The following is a 14,455-nucleotide window of genomic DNA, read 5'->3' as shown; positions in this document are numbered from 1 at the left end:
ACATTTGCACTGTGTTGTTTTACAAACTATGCTGAATAAATCCAATAATAAAATTACCTATTGATCTTGTAATTGTTTTCTCTAATCTCTGTACCACCAGCACACCTGCCCCCCAAAAAATTCAACTAATTTTTTAAATCTAAGATGGTAAGACTTTTGTTTTGGTGTCTAAAAGAAGGTTTGAGAAAACACAGACTATGCTGCAAATTCCTCCTCGTAGGTGCTTACATCATATTACCTATTTTCTGGATTCTACCTGGTATCACATAAAAAATGTACCATAGACTGGGATTTTCTCCCTCATTTTATGTTAGACAAGGTGAGATGCTGAGTATGGCTACAATGAAAAATGAGGACACAGGAGAGTGGGTGTATCTGTATCAGTAAGGAAACAGGTCAAAACACCCACAGAAAAATTGCAGCCCACCCCTCCATAACCCCCATTGCAAAATAGCCTCAAATCAAAAACGCCCCCAATTTTCACAATATCGCCCACACTGAAAAACCAGTAAACATTTATTGTTTATATGATTATCAAATGTTTTCTCAAGTTTGATGAACGTAATGTTGTCACTAAAGGTGCGGAGAAACACTGTCAAAAAAAGATAATTCGCTTTTCAAGTTGTATATACTTACAATCTTTTCAAGAATTTCTTTACGTCTCGGCGAGCTGCTTGCCAGAACAATTTTTTGTGCCTCCAACGTTTTCATAATCGGCATCAACATGACCAGGTTAAAACGTACCAATCCTTACAACTTTAAATTACGCTAAAAATGACGGATGAATAATTTCGATGCTACAAATCTACCTTCACACCCACACGTGTACAAGTAAAACGGTGTTTGAGTTCTTTCATAGTTGAACAAATTTAGTTACGAAATATGTAATTTTTATTTTTAAAAACGTTTTATTATCTAGAGAGACAGCAAAACTTTTTTTAAAAAATTATATATTACGTTTTTAATTCAAATTTTATAATAAAATTTTATTTGTGGAAATATCAAATTGTAAAATGCAGCATATCTATGCACCGGTCAGAGGTTTAAAATTCTTTAAATCTGTAACTAAAATTCGAGTATATACTAAGGACATTTTATCCTATGTTGCCATCCGAATTGATTGCATCTTCTTTTGCGAATCATTTTATTTCAAGAGTAAACTGAAATTCAGAAAATGAATAGGTCATATAATCACTGTTTATGTGTAAAGAGAGAATAACCTACTGTGCCGAGTTGCCTCGACATTGGCAAAGATGGACGTGACCACATTAGCGTTCCATCGACACTCGCATAAGTGTGTTTAATGTCTGGGTGCCTGGCGGGTTTTAAATATGAGCCCTGGGCATCAATAATAAATTATTAGCTTACTTCCTGTATATGTACAGGGACATGTACATATTTAAATCACCGCCTTGAACTGACAGTCAAAATTGAGTTTAAGAATTCAGATTGAAATTCAGAATGACATTGTGTCATTGCTTTGAATGTCAAATGCTGCGATATTAATGTTGTGCAACGTTGTGGATCTGAGAACAGAATATATTAAAAGGTAACTTTCATCCTTTTTTTTGTATTTAAGTTGGTCCATTTATTGTTTAATGTATGCTGATACCATGTTTTAATCTCACTGATACTTGTCGCAGATGCAACTAAATAAAAGCAATTATCTAAAATGAACACAAATCAAGTGGATTACATGCAAACCAATGCAAATAATAGTATCATACAGGTTAGAGAATTTTTAATTCATACTTTGCAGGGATTCGAACCCAGGTCTGCAGGTAAACGGCACCCATCACCTTGGCTGCACACACGAGCCCATATTCCCTCAAGACTAAGCACACATCACTAAAAAATGATGTTACTCAGTGTTATATATATGCACTTGTGTGTAGCAGACACATGACGACCTAGTAATTAATTCTTGTGTATCTACACAGTCATTCCAATTCATATGAAAGAAATCAAGGTATATAGAATTAATTATAGAGAATTATAAATATACACCAGACAGAAAGGAAAGTGCTATCCCTGGATTCATATAGAAGAATGCTTGATAATAATAGGCAGAATTAATAGTTTAATACAAATAATACTATCAGATAGGTTGGAGAATTTTTAAATTGTACTCTACGGAGATTCAAACCCAGGTCTGCAGGTAAACAGCACCCAAATTATATATATATATATATATATATATATATATATATATATATATATATATATATATAATGCCACATATTACAAGTCCAAAGGAAGTGATGCATAGAGTGCTGAAGAATTTTGGAAATAATTATACAAGTCATACATTTAAAATTTTGATTTTTAAAATTAGCTAACAAATAAATACTTTGTACCATGCAAACTCGAACGAGGTAGAATGTTAAAAATGAAGTATTTTGGGTAGTACAGCTTCCTGTTTGATTTTGGCAAATTTTCCATGTTTTCTTCTTTGGCATTTTTTGAAGCCACTTAAAAATTCTTGTTTCGAAATTCTGATTAGTGGTAAATTTTGTCCCCCTAAAATCTGTTAAATATACTATGTCTTTTAAGTTATCATCATTACTTTCAGTTATTTAAGCAAAGACATTCTTTTGAAGTACAATCTCAAGAGTTTAAAATGTATATCACCAGCCCCTTCATGGTATGCATACACACAACAAATAACACTTTATTATGCCTAATTTGGCTTCAAACAGCAAATAATTCCTGGTCCATTTTCTTCAAAAAAGAGCTTATTCTGTTTTTAGAATAATTAAAGTAAAGAACAAATAATGGAAATATTCATCATGATTACAGCAGTATTTAATAGGCATTTATCAAGTAATGTTTCAAACATTCTTTTATCTCTACATTAAAACTAGTTAATATTTCTTGTTTTATTCCTACTGATATATCATTTAATATGTTTAAATAATTGATGTAGTATTTAGAAAAATACAGCTCCTATTGATAATTTTATGTGTGGTAGTATTAGAGAAAGTACTATATTACATCATCGGTCACTTTGCTTAGCAATAACCAATAGGGGGAGACTATTTTTAGTAGTAAATATACCTAGGTGCCATCTTTGAGAGCAAGTTTTTTAAAACTGATATGCCTGGCTCAAATATATTGTCAGCTTGACTGCAACTGGTCATGATACATGCATGTATTAATCTAACATCTAAATAAAATTATAGAGCAAGTTGTTGTTGTTGTTGTTGTAGGGCTTAACGCCATTTTTCAGCACAAGATAGGCTATACATGGCGGCCAGTATTAATGGTGGAGGAAGAACCCAGAAAACCCCCGGAAAGAACCACCGACCCACGAGAAGCTACTGGCAGGCTTTCTCACATACCCATATTGGCCGAATCTGAGACTCGAACCCATGCAGACAGAGGTGAGATGGCGGTGATCTGTAACGGTGAGCGCTTTAGACCACTCGGCCACTCGGGGCCCCTATAGAGCAAGTAATAAGATGACTAAATGCAAGCTGATACAAGACTTGGAAAACTGAGAAAAACGAAAAACATGGTTTACATGGGAGAAGCCATATTCAAAGTATGCACTTTCAGGTTTTGTAATCACCCAGTGTGCAGAATTTTACTAATTACTGCTTTTCTTCTTAAAGTAAATTAAATTTTATTAAAATGGTCTTAGTTGGTATACTTTTGTTATGAAAATAATGAGCACTAGTCAATAGACCTTGCATATAAGTAATTTTAAAATTCTCTGAATATTTTGCTTTTGTGACAAATTGATGTCTCAGTCTTGGAATGAAGAATAGATGCAAGATATATTTAGAGGTATGTTTCTAGCATCACTGTTTGTTGTTATTTTTTATATCCAATCAAAAGTTTAAATACAACAGAAGGTAGAAGAAGGGTGGTGTATCAGTATAAAATATACCCAAAAACATGGCACTGGATATATTTGCTACTTCCCTTATTGGTCATTGCTACTACAGTAACACTCAGATAATTTTTGAGTGCCTGGGGGTTTTGTGAGCCCTAGCCATCTATCATAATGATTAGCTTACTTCCTGTACATGTACAGGGACTTCCAGATATTAAAATCACCTTCTTCAACAGACAGGTCAAAATTAAGTATAAACATTGAGATTGAAGCATTGTTGTGGATCCTAGAAGAGAATATATTAATAGGTAAAGTTCATCCTTTTTTTATTTAAATTTGTTCATTCAGTTATTGTTTAATGTATGCTAATGCAATGGTTTAATCTTATTGATGCTTGTCGAAGATGCACTTATTGCAACTTAAAAAAAGCAATTATTTAAAGTGAACACAAGTCAGGTTGTGAAATCATGTGGATTACATGTGAACCAATATATATAATGCCTCCTATTTCAAGCCAAAAGGAGATGATGCATAGAGTGCTGAAGAATTTTAGAAATTGTTACATAAGCCAGCATTGGAATCTTGGTGGAGCTAAATAATACAAACTGCCCAAAAACCTTGATTGGGACAATAAGCTTATTCCTACCATTCATTATAACAGTAGTTGACCTCAAATATATGAGGATATTATCACTTTCCTATATTATTTCAATCTGGTTCAAATAGTTGAAGGACAACAAGAAGCCACTACTTTTTACCATTTTCTAACAAAATCTCACACAGGCCTATGTATATGTTGTATCTGATGATAATAATGTCATGAAGCTGATAACATAACATCTGTTTATAGTTTCCAAGATTTGAAAGAATTTGACATAATCTCTGATGACCGACATGACATAAAAAAACTCGATAAAAATATGATTTGCAAGACATACAAAGACAGCATTATATATATAGCATTTTATATATATATATATATATATACACACACACACACACAAACACAATTGGACGAAACACATGTTAGATAAATTATAAGCGATCAAAGTATTTGAAAAAGGCAGTAATTAAAAATGGATGTAATATTTTGGTAATTAAAAAACTGACAGGATGATCTGGAAGCTGAAAAACAAAAAGTCTGTGTTACTTAAAATTGCACGTTAAAATCCAAATTTAAATTTAAAACAAAAGTACCAATTTAAGACTTGAAGAATGCTGAGATGCAAATTATGTTTTGAAAGGATCTAAGAGGAGTTACTTCATAGTAAATAAGGACAGTAAAACAATGTGACAACACAGATATTAGTTGGCATCATCAAGGCAGGAGAGTTAAAGGGATGTTATTTGCAGATATTACATTTAAAGTCGTTACCATTTGAGGATAAAACTACTGATCTAAATGAATTCAAATTTGATTGGTCCTTAAAGTGAGTAGATAGCTCATTCTGTACAATGGCATCTTTGTATAAACATATCAAATCATCCAAATATTTGGGAGCACACTTATTTCAGAATTTTAAAAGCCCTAAGTCTGCACACCTTCAGGGTTGGCATTTTTGCCTTGAGTAAGAGTTTTTATTAACAGGTTTTATGATCATCGTACACAGATATCAGAGCATGCTCTTGTATTTTCTCAAGTTGAGTAGTGTTCATGGCTCTGAGGAAATGCCAGGCTATATAGGGCATGAAAATTCCAGGACCTGTCCTTTTTAATTTAAGGCTGGTTTTATTTTTAACCTGTTGAACCTTTAATATTTTTTTATTTCTTCCTATAAATAAAAAAAATGAGGCTCTTTATCCCTTAAAACGTCTGAAAGGAGTCATAAATGTGTTCTGTTGCAAGCAGACATTGCTTGATAGTGGGAGACTAGTGGTGTAAAATATTTACTAAATATCTTCAAATTTAGCATACAGTACACTGATCACTAGTCCAAACTTGATTTTTTTTCTTATGTTTTGTTCATCATGTACTTCATACCCAGTCGGCCCATTGTTCCAATGCCTTATTCAAAGGCACGTCTAACTTTGTAACTGACCCATCATTAATGGTATGTTAAACAAGCTAAGAGAATGTTATTTTCATTACAAAAGTTTTTGTTAGTAATAAAACATACCCCTCTCAATCATCAGTACCGTAATTGCCTGAACATTTATAAAGTTGAGTGCTTAGCCATGTTAGATTGACCAGACATAGCTGATTTCTGTCCTGAGACCATTGTACACTGGCTGCTTTCTTCTGAGAAATATGGCACTTGATACACTTCGAGGGCCAAGGCAAAGTTCCTCGGAGAAAGAACAATATGCCAGTAGTACGAGTTGGCCACAAAAATGTCACAGTATCTAAAATGGGGTGGGAAAGGTCAGAGGAAACTCAGACCATTCATAGGATGTCTAGCTGGTCCTAATGAAAATGGTGCTGAATTGACCTCCAATATGGCTGCCACAGTGGTCATCTTGAGAATCGCGTTATTTCTGCTCCATCTTTATGTATGGTCTCATCAGCATGGGGTTGTCCCCAAGAGGCATCTTTGTGCTATCTAGTTAGACCTAAAAAGAAAGAAATGGTTCAAATCCAACTCCAACTTGGCTGCCATGGATGCTCTCTTGTTTGTTTGTTGGTTTTAACTGTACTTTTAACACATTATTGGCTATATCATATCAAGGAAATAAGAGCTAAGTGCCTTTCATGACACAACAAAGCAGCCAACCCAGGCTGGCCTAGACGAGTATGAAAACATGATCCTTGAATTACTAGTCCTTTGCTCTACCAACTGAGCTGCTGTGGCCCTGGCTGTTTCTGTATCTTGAAAATCTTGTTATCACTACTCCTCAATAGAAAGTCATTTTGAAATGGATTTTCAACCAGAAGACTCCCTATGAAATCTGGGAGGCTGTAAATTAAAATGGTGCCCATCTGACCTCCAGTTTGACTGCTGTAGTTGCCTTTTTGAAATCATTATTGCTACTCTTAGATGGATGGTCATATAAACATATGGTTTTCACAAAAAACCTTTTATAACCTTTAATCCCAATTGAAAGTAGTGCTGATCTAATTTCAGTATGGACACCATGGCAGCCATATTGAAAACCTTGTTATCACTACTCCTCCTGAATGAAAGATCATATTTAAATAGGATTTGCATCAAAAGACTCTAATGATGTCAAGATGGTCCTAAATAAAAATAGTAATAGTAAATAATAATATGACATAGATTTCCTTGCAACTGATGCTAATCCAAAACTTTTATTATGACTTGTTGCCTGTGTGTTTGCTTGGTGGTTGCGAGCTTTGATCAATCTACAATTTAAATATGTGTAAACTTTTGTTGTCTAGTAGTTCTGGATAAAGAATTTGAGAATATTTTCCAGAGAAATTAACACCAGATTTTGTAAATACCTCATAGGCATTAATAAATATACATGTACTTCTAACATTACCACTAATGTTCTATTTTTGTTTTGCTTAAGCCTAACAAGTACTGGTTATACAAGTATTAGTCAGCCTAACAAGTACTGGTTATACAAGTTAAGTCAGCCTGACAAGTACTGGTTATACAAGTATTAGTCAGCCTAACAAGTACTGGTTATACAAGTTAAGTCAGCCTAACAAGTACTGGTTATACAAGTATTAGTCAGCCTAGCAAGTACTGGTTATACAAGTATTAGTCAGCCTGACAAGTACTGGATATACAAGTATTAGTCAGCCTAGCAAGTACTGGTTATACAAGTCAGCCTATCAAGTACTGGTTATACAAGTACAACTCAGCCTAACAAGTACTGGTTATATAAGTATTAGTCAGCCTAACAAGTACTGGTTATACAAGTATTAGTCAGCCTAGCAAGTACTGGTTATACAAGTACAAGTGAGCCTAACAAGTACTGGTTATACAAGTATAAGTCAGCCTAGCAGGTACTGGTTATACCAATGAGAATCCTTTTGAAAATTACTGTAGATTTTGTTACCTCATTAGTACACAATGGTGCTATTTAAACATTTAAATTTGATTATATTTATTGTCTTTTAAAATATGCATTGGTAATGTTTTGAGCAATAAATGGAAACCAAAACTTGCCATTGTTCTGATGCTCAGAAAGAAATGCTGCTAGTCAGCCTGGTCACAGGCATGGACAGTATTTGTGACTTTCTTCCAAACAAGGGTAACAATAAAATGGAAACTTGATTGTAAATTCACTTTATTATTATACAAAGTTGAAAATATTATCAGTTTTGAATTTTAACAAATGCAAGATAGTACATTTTTCTGAATTGTACATTCCAAATCATAGAAAGAGGAAGATGCACACAAATTCCATTGCAGGTAAGTACCCAATGAAAAATTCCACCTTTTTTTAAATGTGAGAAATACCTCACTTTTAAGAGATCCAGATTTTGATAATATTTCTTTATTTATCTCTGATTTTAATACTATTCAGGAAAATTTATACACTCTCTTGGGTTCTGACTTTATTATCCCACATGTAAATGCTTGTTTAATTATCCCACATGTAAATATTTCTTTAATTATCCCATATGTAAATGTTTAAAGATACAAGGTCTCATAATCATTCATTTTGTCAAATGAGAAGAATTAAAATTTTAAGATATACAGTGTTAGTATTGATGTTACTTAGTCACCTGTATCGATTTGTACAAATTGTTCGAAAGCTGAATAAAATGTTGTAAACTCGTTTCTTATCTGTATCCACCTTTTAACCTTGTTGTCACATCTGACATTAGGATCAATAGTCTTGGGACTGTTTAACTTCAGACTAGCCTTAGTTTTGTTTCCCATGGTCCAATGATCAAGGTTACATGGGAAATAAAAACAGTATTTTGCTTTTTCAGACATTTTCCGCAATAAGGGAGCAAGTCTTGCTATTTAGACAGCAGAAAATGAGTCAGTTTGATAGAATCTACAGAAAAATCCTGCTCACGAAATTTTTCACAAAAGGTTGGGGAAAGCCAGATGATCTCAAAAGGTCAGCTTATGGAATATAATTCTGTAAAACATTTAGAATATTTTAAAATTTGCATGTGTAGATAAGCTTTTTAATTATTTTTTCTTCCATGGTAGATTGTAGACATTATAAGTCTCTTGCATTTTATTACATTGATAAAATTGATATTTTTTAGAAATATTTTACATTTGCATGAAGCAACTGACACTCTTACCTTTCACAGGTAGTTAATAAATTGTTCTACTTCCTGTGACTAATACAATGATTTTATTATACCATACAAAAACAATACTATATTGTCAATGATTTGGGAACAAACCCAATGTCTTCCTTGCGCATTCATGTTTCTCTTTTACAATCATGTCTCCCTCAGGCGATCATGTTTATCTTTCTTTTTTGTTTTAGTATAATAAACAGTTTGTTGACCTTGTTTGGGGGAAGGGAGGAGTTCTGAAGATTTGTTTAGATATGATGTTATGTTACACTCTAGCTTCACCTCGATGTACCATGACTTGCATTGGGTAAAAACGAGTTCTTAGCTCCTTCTAACAAGTGCAATAAATGTATTGTGTATACCAACATTATATTTTCCACTGTCCTGGTTGTATTCATTAATTTTAAGTATCCGGCAATTTCATGATGTCCTGTTGGAGGAAAATGGATAAATATGTGAGTCAACATCAGCAGATTTTTATTCTTTGTTATGTCCTTTTGGGGGAAAAGAGGTTAATTAATATTAATTAATATTATTAATATTAATATTAATAACTTAATATCCACATATTTTAATACTTTGCTATATCCTTTTTGGGAAAATGGGGTCAATATTCAGTCAGTTTCAAAATACTTTAATATTTCATTAGTTCCTGTTAGGGGACAAGGGTCAATGTTCATTTAACATCGAGATCTTTTTACACTGTATTTTTTCCTGTTAGGGGACAAAGGTCAATATTCATTTAACATTGAGATGCTTTTACACTGCATTATTTCCTGTTAGGGGACAAGGGTCAATATTCATTTAACATTGAGATGCTTTTACACTGCATTATTTCCTGTTAGGGGACAAGGGTCAATATTCATTTAACATTGAGATACTTTTACACTGCATTATTTCCTGTTAGGGGACAAGGGTCAGTATTCATTTAACATTGAGATACTTTTACACTGCATTATTTCCTGTTAGGGGACAAGGGTCAATATTCATTTAACATCAAGATACTTTTACACTGCATTATTTCCTGTTAGGGGACAAGGGTCAATATTCATTTAACATCAAGATACTTTTACACTGCATTATTTCCTGTTAGGGGACAAGGGTCAATATTCATTTAATATTGAGATACTTTTACACTGCATTATTTCCTGTTAGGGGACAAGGGTCAATATTCATTTAGCATCGAGATACTTTTACACTGCATTATTTCCTGTTAGGGGATAAGTCAACGATATATTCATTTTATATCAGTATAATTTTGTGCTTTTTCCATTATCTTCATTGTGATTTAAAACTTTGAAGAAAAATAAAAGATTTGTTTCCATGACGCTGGTTAATGAAGATTCATTAAGGTAATGCATTAACAATAAAACCAAAAAATGTATCTGATACAATATTCTCTGTACATAGTTTTTTGAAAATTTGCAAGCAGGAAGCTTAAATGTTGACTGTAAATGTATTAATTTGGTCAAAATTTTGTATATGCATTCTTGTATCATCTCAAAAACATGCAATGATTACATTTGGTTTTTGTTCCAGGTCATTAAGTTATGGTAGTGTATGTCTTATCTTGGTTAAAATCACAAAGTTACTTGAGTTTTTATTTTCAGCATTTTCACTTTATCGTTTACTCTTTTTTAGGATATTTGAATTTAGGAAAATACTAAGCAACAGAGAAAAATGTCAGCACCTGATTCCCGAGGATTACCCAGTTCATATAGAGAAGGTATTATGACAGAAATTTGTGTTATGTAAATGAAAATCATTAAACATCATAAAATGTTAGCAGAATGAAAGTCTGGAGTACTTGTGACCAGATATGGGGTGGAATAGATTTGAACTCTATAATACTGTTTAAAAATCTAAGTACAGCTCTCCCCCATTATAATGCACCTTATCATACTGCAATTCCAGATATAACATCATACCACTATTAACCCCAAAATTATACCAACGTACAACAGCATGTACTGAAGGAAAACAAGATACACTTTAGTCTTGTAGCTTCATTTCCTTTCCAAAACACCAATTTTGAAAAAATTTAGATTCTTCCTGCCATACCATGGTTCAATGTATATTATGCTATTCTCAGTGTGTTGAGGTTTTTGTATAAATGTGGTCAGCAGTTATGGGTCCTGATTATCACATTATAGCAAGGAATAGCTGTACTTGTAAACATACTTGACTTTGTTGTCGTTTTTAAAGAGTTAAAGCACTTGTACTCATACTTGTACTCTGACATTTAAATGGAGAAAATCCTGTTCTCTGGAGTGTATTTTTGAGTGTACTTCTGAGAGTACCATAAATTTAGGGAATTGGAATCATAAATGCTTCCTCCTTTGCATTTTAAATTATACATTGAAGGTGATGTGTGCTAACCTTATGTTAGAGAAAATAAAAAATTGATTTTTCTCCAAAGATTATTATTTTTATGCTGCAGCAACCTTTATTTGTGAACCCAAAAAGAATTTATTTTCCCCAAGAGCTATTGGAAAGAACCCAGAATGTTTAATTCCCTAGTTTTGGGAGCAGCTAAGTGTAAACATGGATAATTTGAGCACCAGGATAACTACTTGTTAAAAAAAATATTCAAAAACACACACACCTCAGGATACTGTATCAGTTGGCTTGACCAGTCTGTTCATCTCTTTGTGTTAGTTATTACAGTCATCTCTCATTATACTAAACTGCAGCATGTCAGCCCATGTGTTGTTGAGGAACAAAATATTCAAAATGATATCAGTATCTGTTACTTCTCTTTTACATTACAGTGGTCCCCTCATATACGGCCACCCCTTCTGCACCGAGAAAGTTGCCTTATAAGACGGGTGGCCTTTCCAGAGGGGGACTGTATTTGTGAGATGTGTATGTATATGTGTATGTAGTAGGAAAGCTACATATGACTTAAAGCAGTTAATATCTTCATTTAAAAGTAGCATTAATTATTAAAATGTTCTTTTTGTCTTAAAAACTGTTATTTCAAGGTAAGATACATTAATAGTCCTTATTTTTATGTGTGAAGTGTGAGTGGGAAATTTTTGGCATGTGCATTACAAAACCAGTCAAAAATGTTATTTAAATCATGGTACATACATTGTTTCATATTTAAAATAATTATCTTTCCATTCACTCCATTTTCGCACTGCTACTGAATATTCTCCAAATTTTTTATGATCTTGTTTATTTGAATCTTCCCAACATAAAATGTTTTGGCAAGTTAACTCTCCCCATCGTCGTCAAGTTGAATAACTTTTAAGTTTTCTTTGTTTACATGATGACATGTTAAAGTTTTATAATGATTTATTCCTGTTTTGCTAATCGTACAGTACTGCAGTTTAATTTTGCAGACGAAACATTTGTAAACGAAATGCCTTGTTATACAGGAAGTGATGAAAGTGAGCTGTCACTGGATTTTTCAGTCTTTGTCTGGTACCCTGTTTTGTTCAGTGTTAAGGTTGTGTGTGTGTTTTTGTGTGTGTGTTAATCCACAAAATCTAATTTTAATCCATCTGACCACGTTATGATCTTGACAATTACGTTGGTCATAATCATCCATTTAAAAAAAAAAATCCGCTGTGTGAAGCCCACAGCTCTATCAAAACACTGCTGACCCCATTTCTATCTGATGATCTGAGTATCAACTGTCAGAATTACAAGGCTCCCACTAACTTCTTTTCACCCTTATCGATGGAGAAATCAAGAAATCATTGTAAAATTTGTAAATACTTATCATAATCAATTCATTATTGCCACAAGCAGCTTGTTGGAGGAAAATGGCAGATGAAAGCAGTGCCTGTAGATGTGTCAGATTTACGCTTGCTGATTGGTTAATTGATAAGCATGATCGACAAGTGGGGATAGGTCATTTGTGTGTACAGTGGAACCTGTCTTGAAAGACCACCCCTTCTGCCAAAACATAATGGTCTCTCATGACAGGTGGTCTCTCATAACAGGTTATAACACTATATAATCTCTAAATCTGTACATGGAGAACCTGATCTCTCAAGACAGGCGGTCTCTCATAGCAGTGATCTCTCAAGACAGGTTTTACTGTATAGTGGTGGTCAAAAACTCCCTGTCTCTCTTTTCTTTTGCTCCCTATGATCGCTGAAAATTGTTGTGTTTTTCATGTGACAAGCTGTGATACCCACATCATCTAAATGGAGGAATAAGATTTATTTATTTCCCGAAATATAGACAAAACTTAAATGGATAAAGGCCTTTTTTGTGGTCACGTGTACAAACAGCTGAATATGAAAACAGTTGATGGCAATTACAACATGTTTATTTGCATAAACTTATGTAGAAAGCATGTCTCGTCAATGGCTTGAAGAAAAAAAAGAAATTGTAATTAAAAAATATATGTAAAAATAAATGTTTCTTGAATAAGGGTGGAGAACCCCCTAACTTTCAGACTTTGATGTATATTATTTTTCTTGTATAGGAAGGACTGGACAACCCCAGACTGTGTTATCTTAAAGTTTGAAAATTTACATTTTAATGTTTGATTGTCCCAACAATAATAATTTATTGTCTTGATCCCTTTTCTTTCTCATTGAGCAGAAGAAGGGTTGGGGATACAAAAATGCAAACATAAAGAAGTACAAAAAACAATGGTTTCAGATAATTATCGTCTTATATATTAAGCATGCATTTAAATGTTTACATCAACATACATCATTGATCAAAATTCCATCTGACAAACACAGTAGAACTTTAAAATTATTATGTACAACAGTATACTTCTAAACAGTAATTATTTACAATTTTCCTATTAATTTTAATTCATTTGTTTCCAAGGCAGCATAAACATATGCTCAGATAAAATTAATAAGGACAAGATTATATGTTAAATACATTGCAGTGAATCTTCCGTTTACATGAATAAGTTCTCGAGCAGCTTTGAAATTGATTTTTATTATTTACTGAAATAAAACACTTAGGTTATTATTATACGAACTTGAACTACAAATAAAAACATTGTCTACTGTAGTATAATTATGCAATGTTGTAATTTTAATTTTTAAGAATGATACAAATCATTTTTAATAAACATGTCACTTAAACAGAAACATATTTTTTTGCTAAATACTGCATGTTTGTCGAAGGTTGACAGGTGGTCATGTCACATGATTCGATAGGCAGAGCGATCTATCATCTCACGTAAGGTCAGTACATACACATATTATATACTTAGTGTAAACAGTAACCAGTTCTACTTGGAGCACATGTAAAACTATCCCCAGGGCAGTTCATACAGCTGCTTATCATTATCATTGAGACATTTCAAAGGTAAGATGGTCCGACATAAGCAACCACCATTTCACAAATAAGCTGAAAATAGCAGGCATAATCTCTGTCAGGTATTTTAAATTCTGCTGTGGGAGAGCCCATTAGATAAGTTTGCATAGGTAAAATACATTAAGTGGAACAATCCAGTT

The 14,455-nt window shown here is 33.1% G+C and overlaps 2 protein-coding genes across 4 annotated transcripts in view; one reads left to right on the top strand and one right to left on the bottom strand.

Annotated features, from left to right (window-relative positions):
* Positions 1–826, bottom strand: part of LOC149798371 (putative bifunctional dTTP/UTP pyrophosphatase/methyltransferase protein) — a 32,489-nt gene extending 31,663 nt beyond the window's left edge. The window contains exon 1 of the mRNA XM_089963525.1: positions 637–826. Within this exon, the coding sequence (XP_089819651.1) occupies positions 637–726 (90 nt within the window). The 5' untranslated portion in view covers positions 727–826. The remainder of the gene's footprint in view (positions 1–636) is intronic.
* Positions 827–1,040: 214 nt separating this feature from the next.
* LOC149798370 (cardiolipin-specific deacylase, mitochondrial-like) overlaps positions 1,041–14,455 on the top strand; it is a 47,444-nt gene continuing 34,029 nt past the window's right edge. Inside the window, exons 1-3 of one of the 3 annotated variants that reach the window (XM_089963523.1) lie at positions 1,041–1,549; positions 8,688–8,821; positions 10,656–10,740. In XM_089963523.1, coding sequence (XP_089819649.1) covers positions 8,736–8,821; positions 10,656–10,740 — 171 coding nt within the window. In that variant the 5' untranslated portion in view covers positions 1,041–1,549; positions 8,688–8,735. Of the gene's footprint in view, positions 1,550–8,352; positions 8,822–10,655; positions 10,741–11,785; positions 11,880–14,455 lie in introns of those variants that run through there. The other 2 variants (XM_089963524.1, XM_089963522.1) reach the window with 2 other exon arrangements.

The sequence above is a fragment of the Sinohyriopsis cumingii genome, chromosome 6, assembly GCF_028554795.1.
Source record: "Sinohyriopsis cumingii isolate HCF-2022 chromosome 6, ASM2855479v2, whole genome shotgun sequence".
NCBI classification, from domain to species: Eukaryota; Metazoa; Mollusca; class Bivalvia; order Unionida; family Unionidae; genus Sinohyriopsis; species Sinohyriopsis cumingii.
The sequence above is the reverse complement of the archived record's forward strand: the minus strand, read 5'-3'. Positions and strand labels throughout refer to the sequence as shown.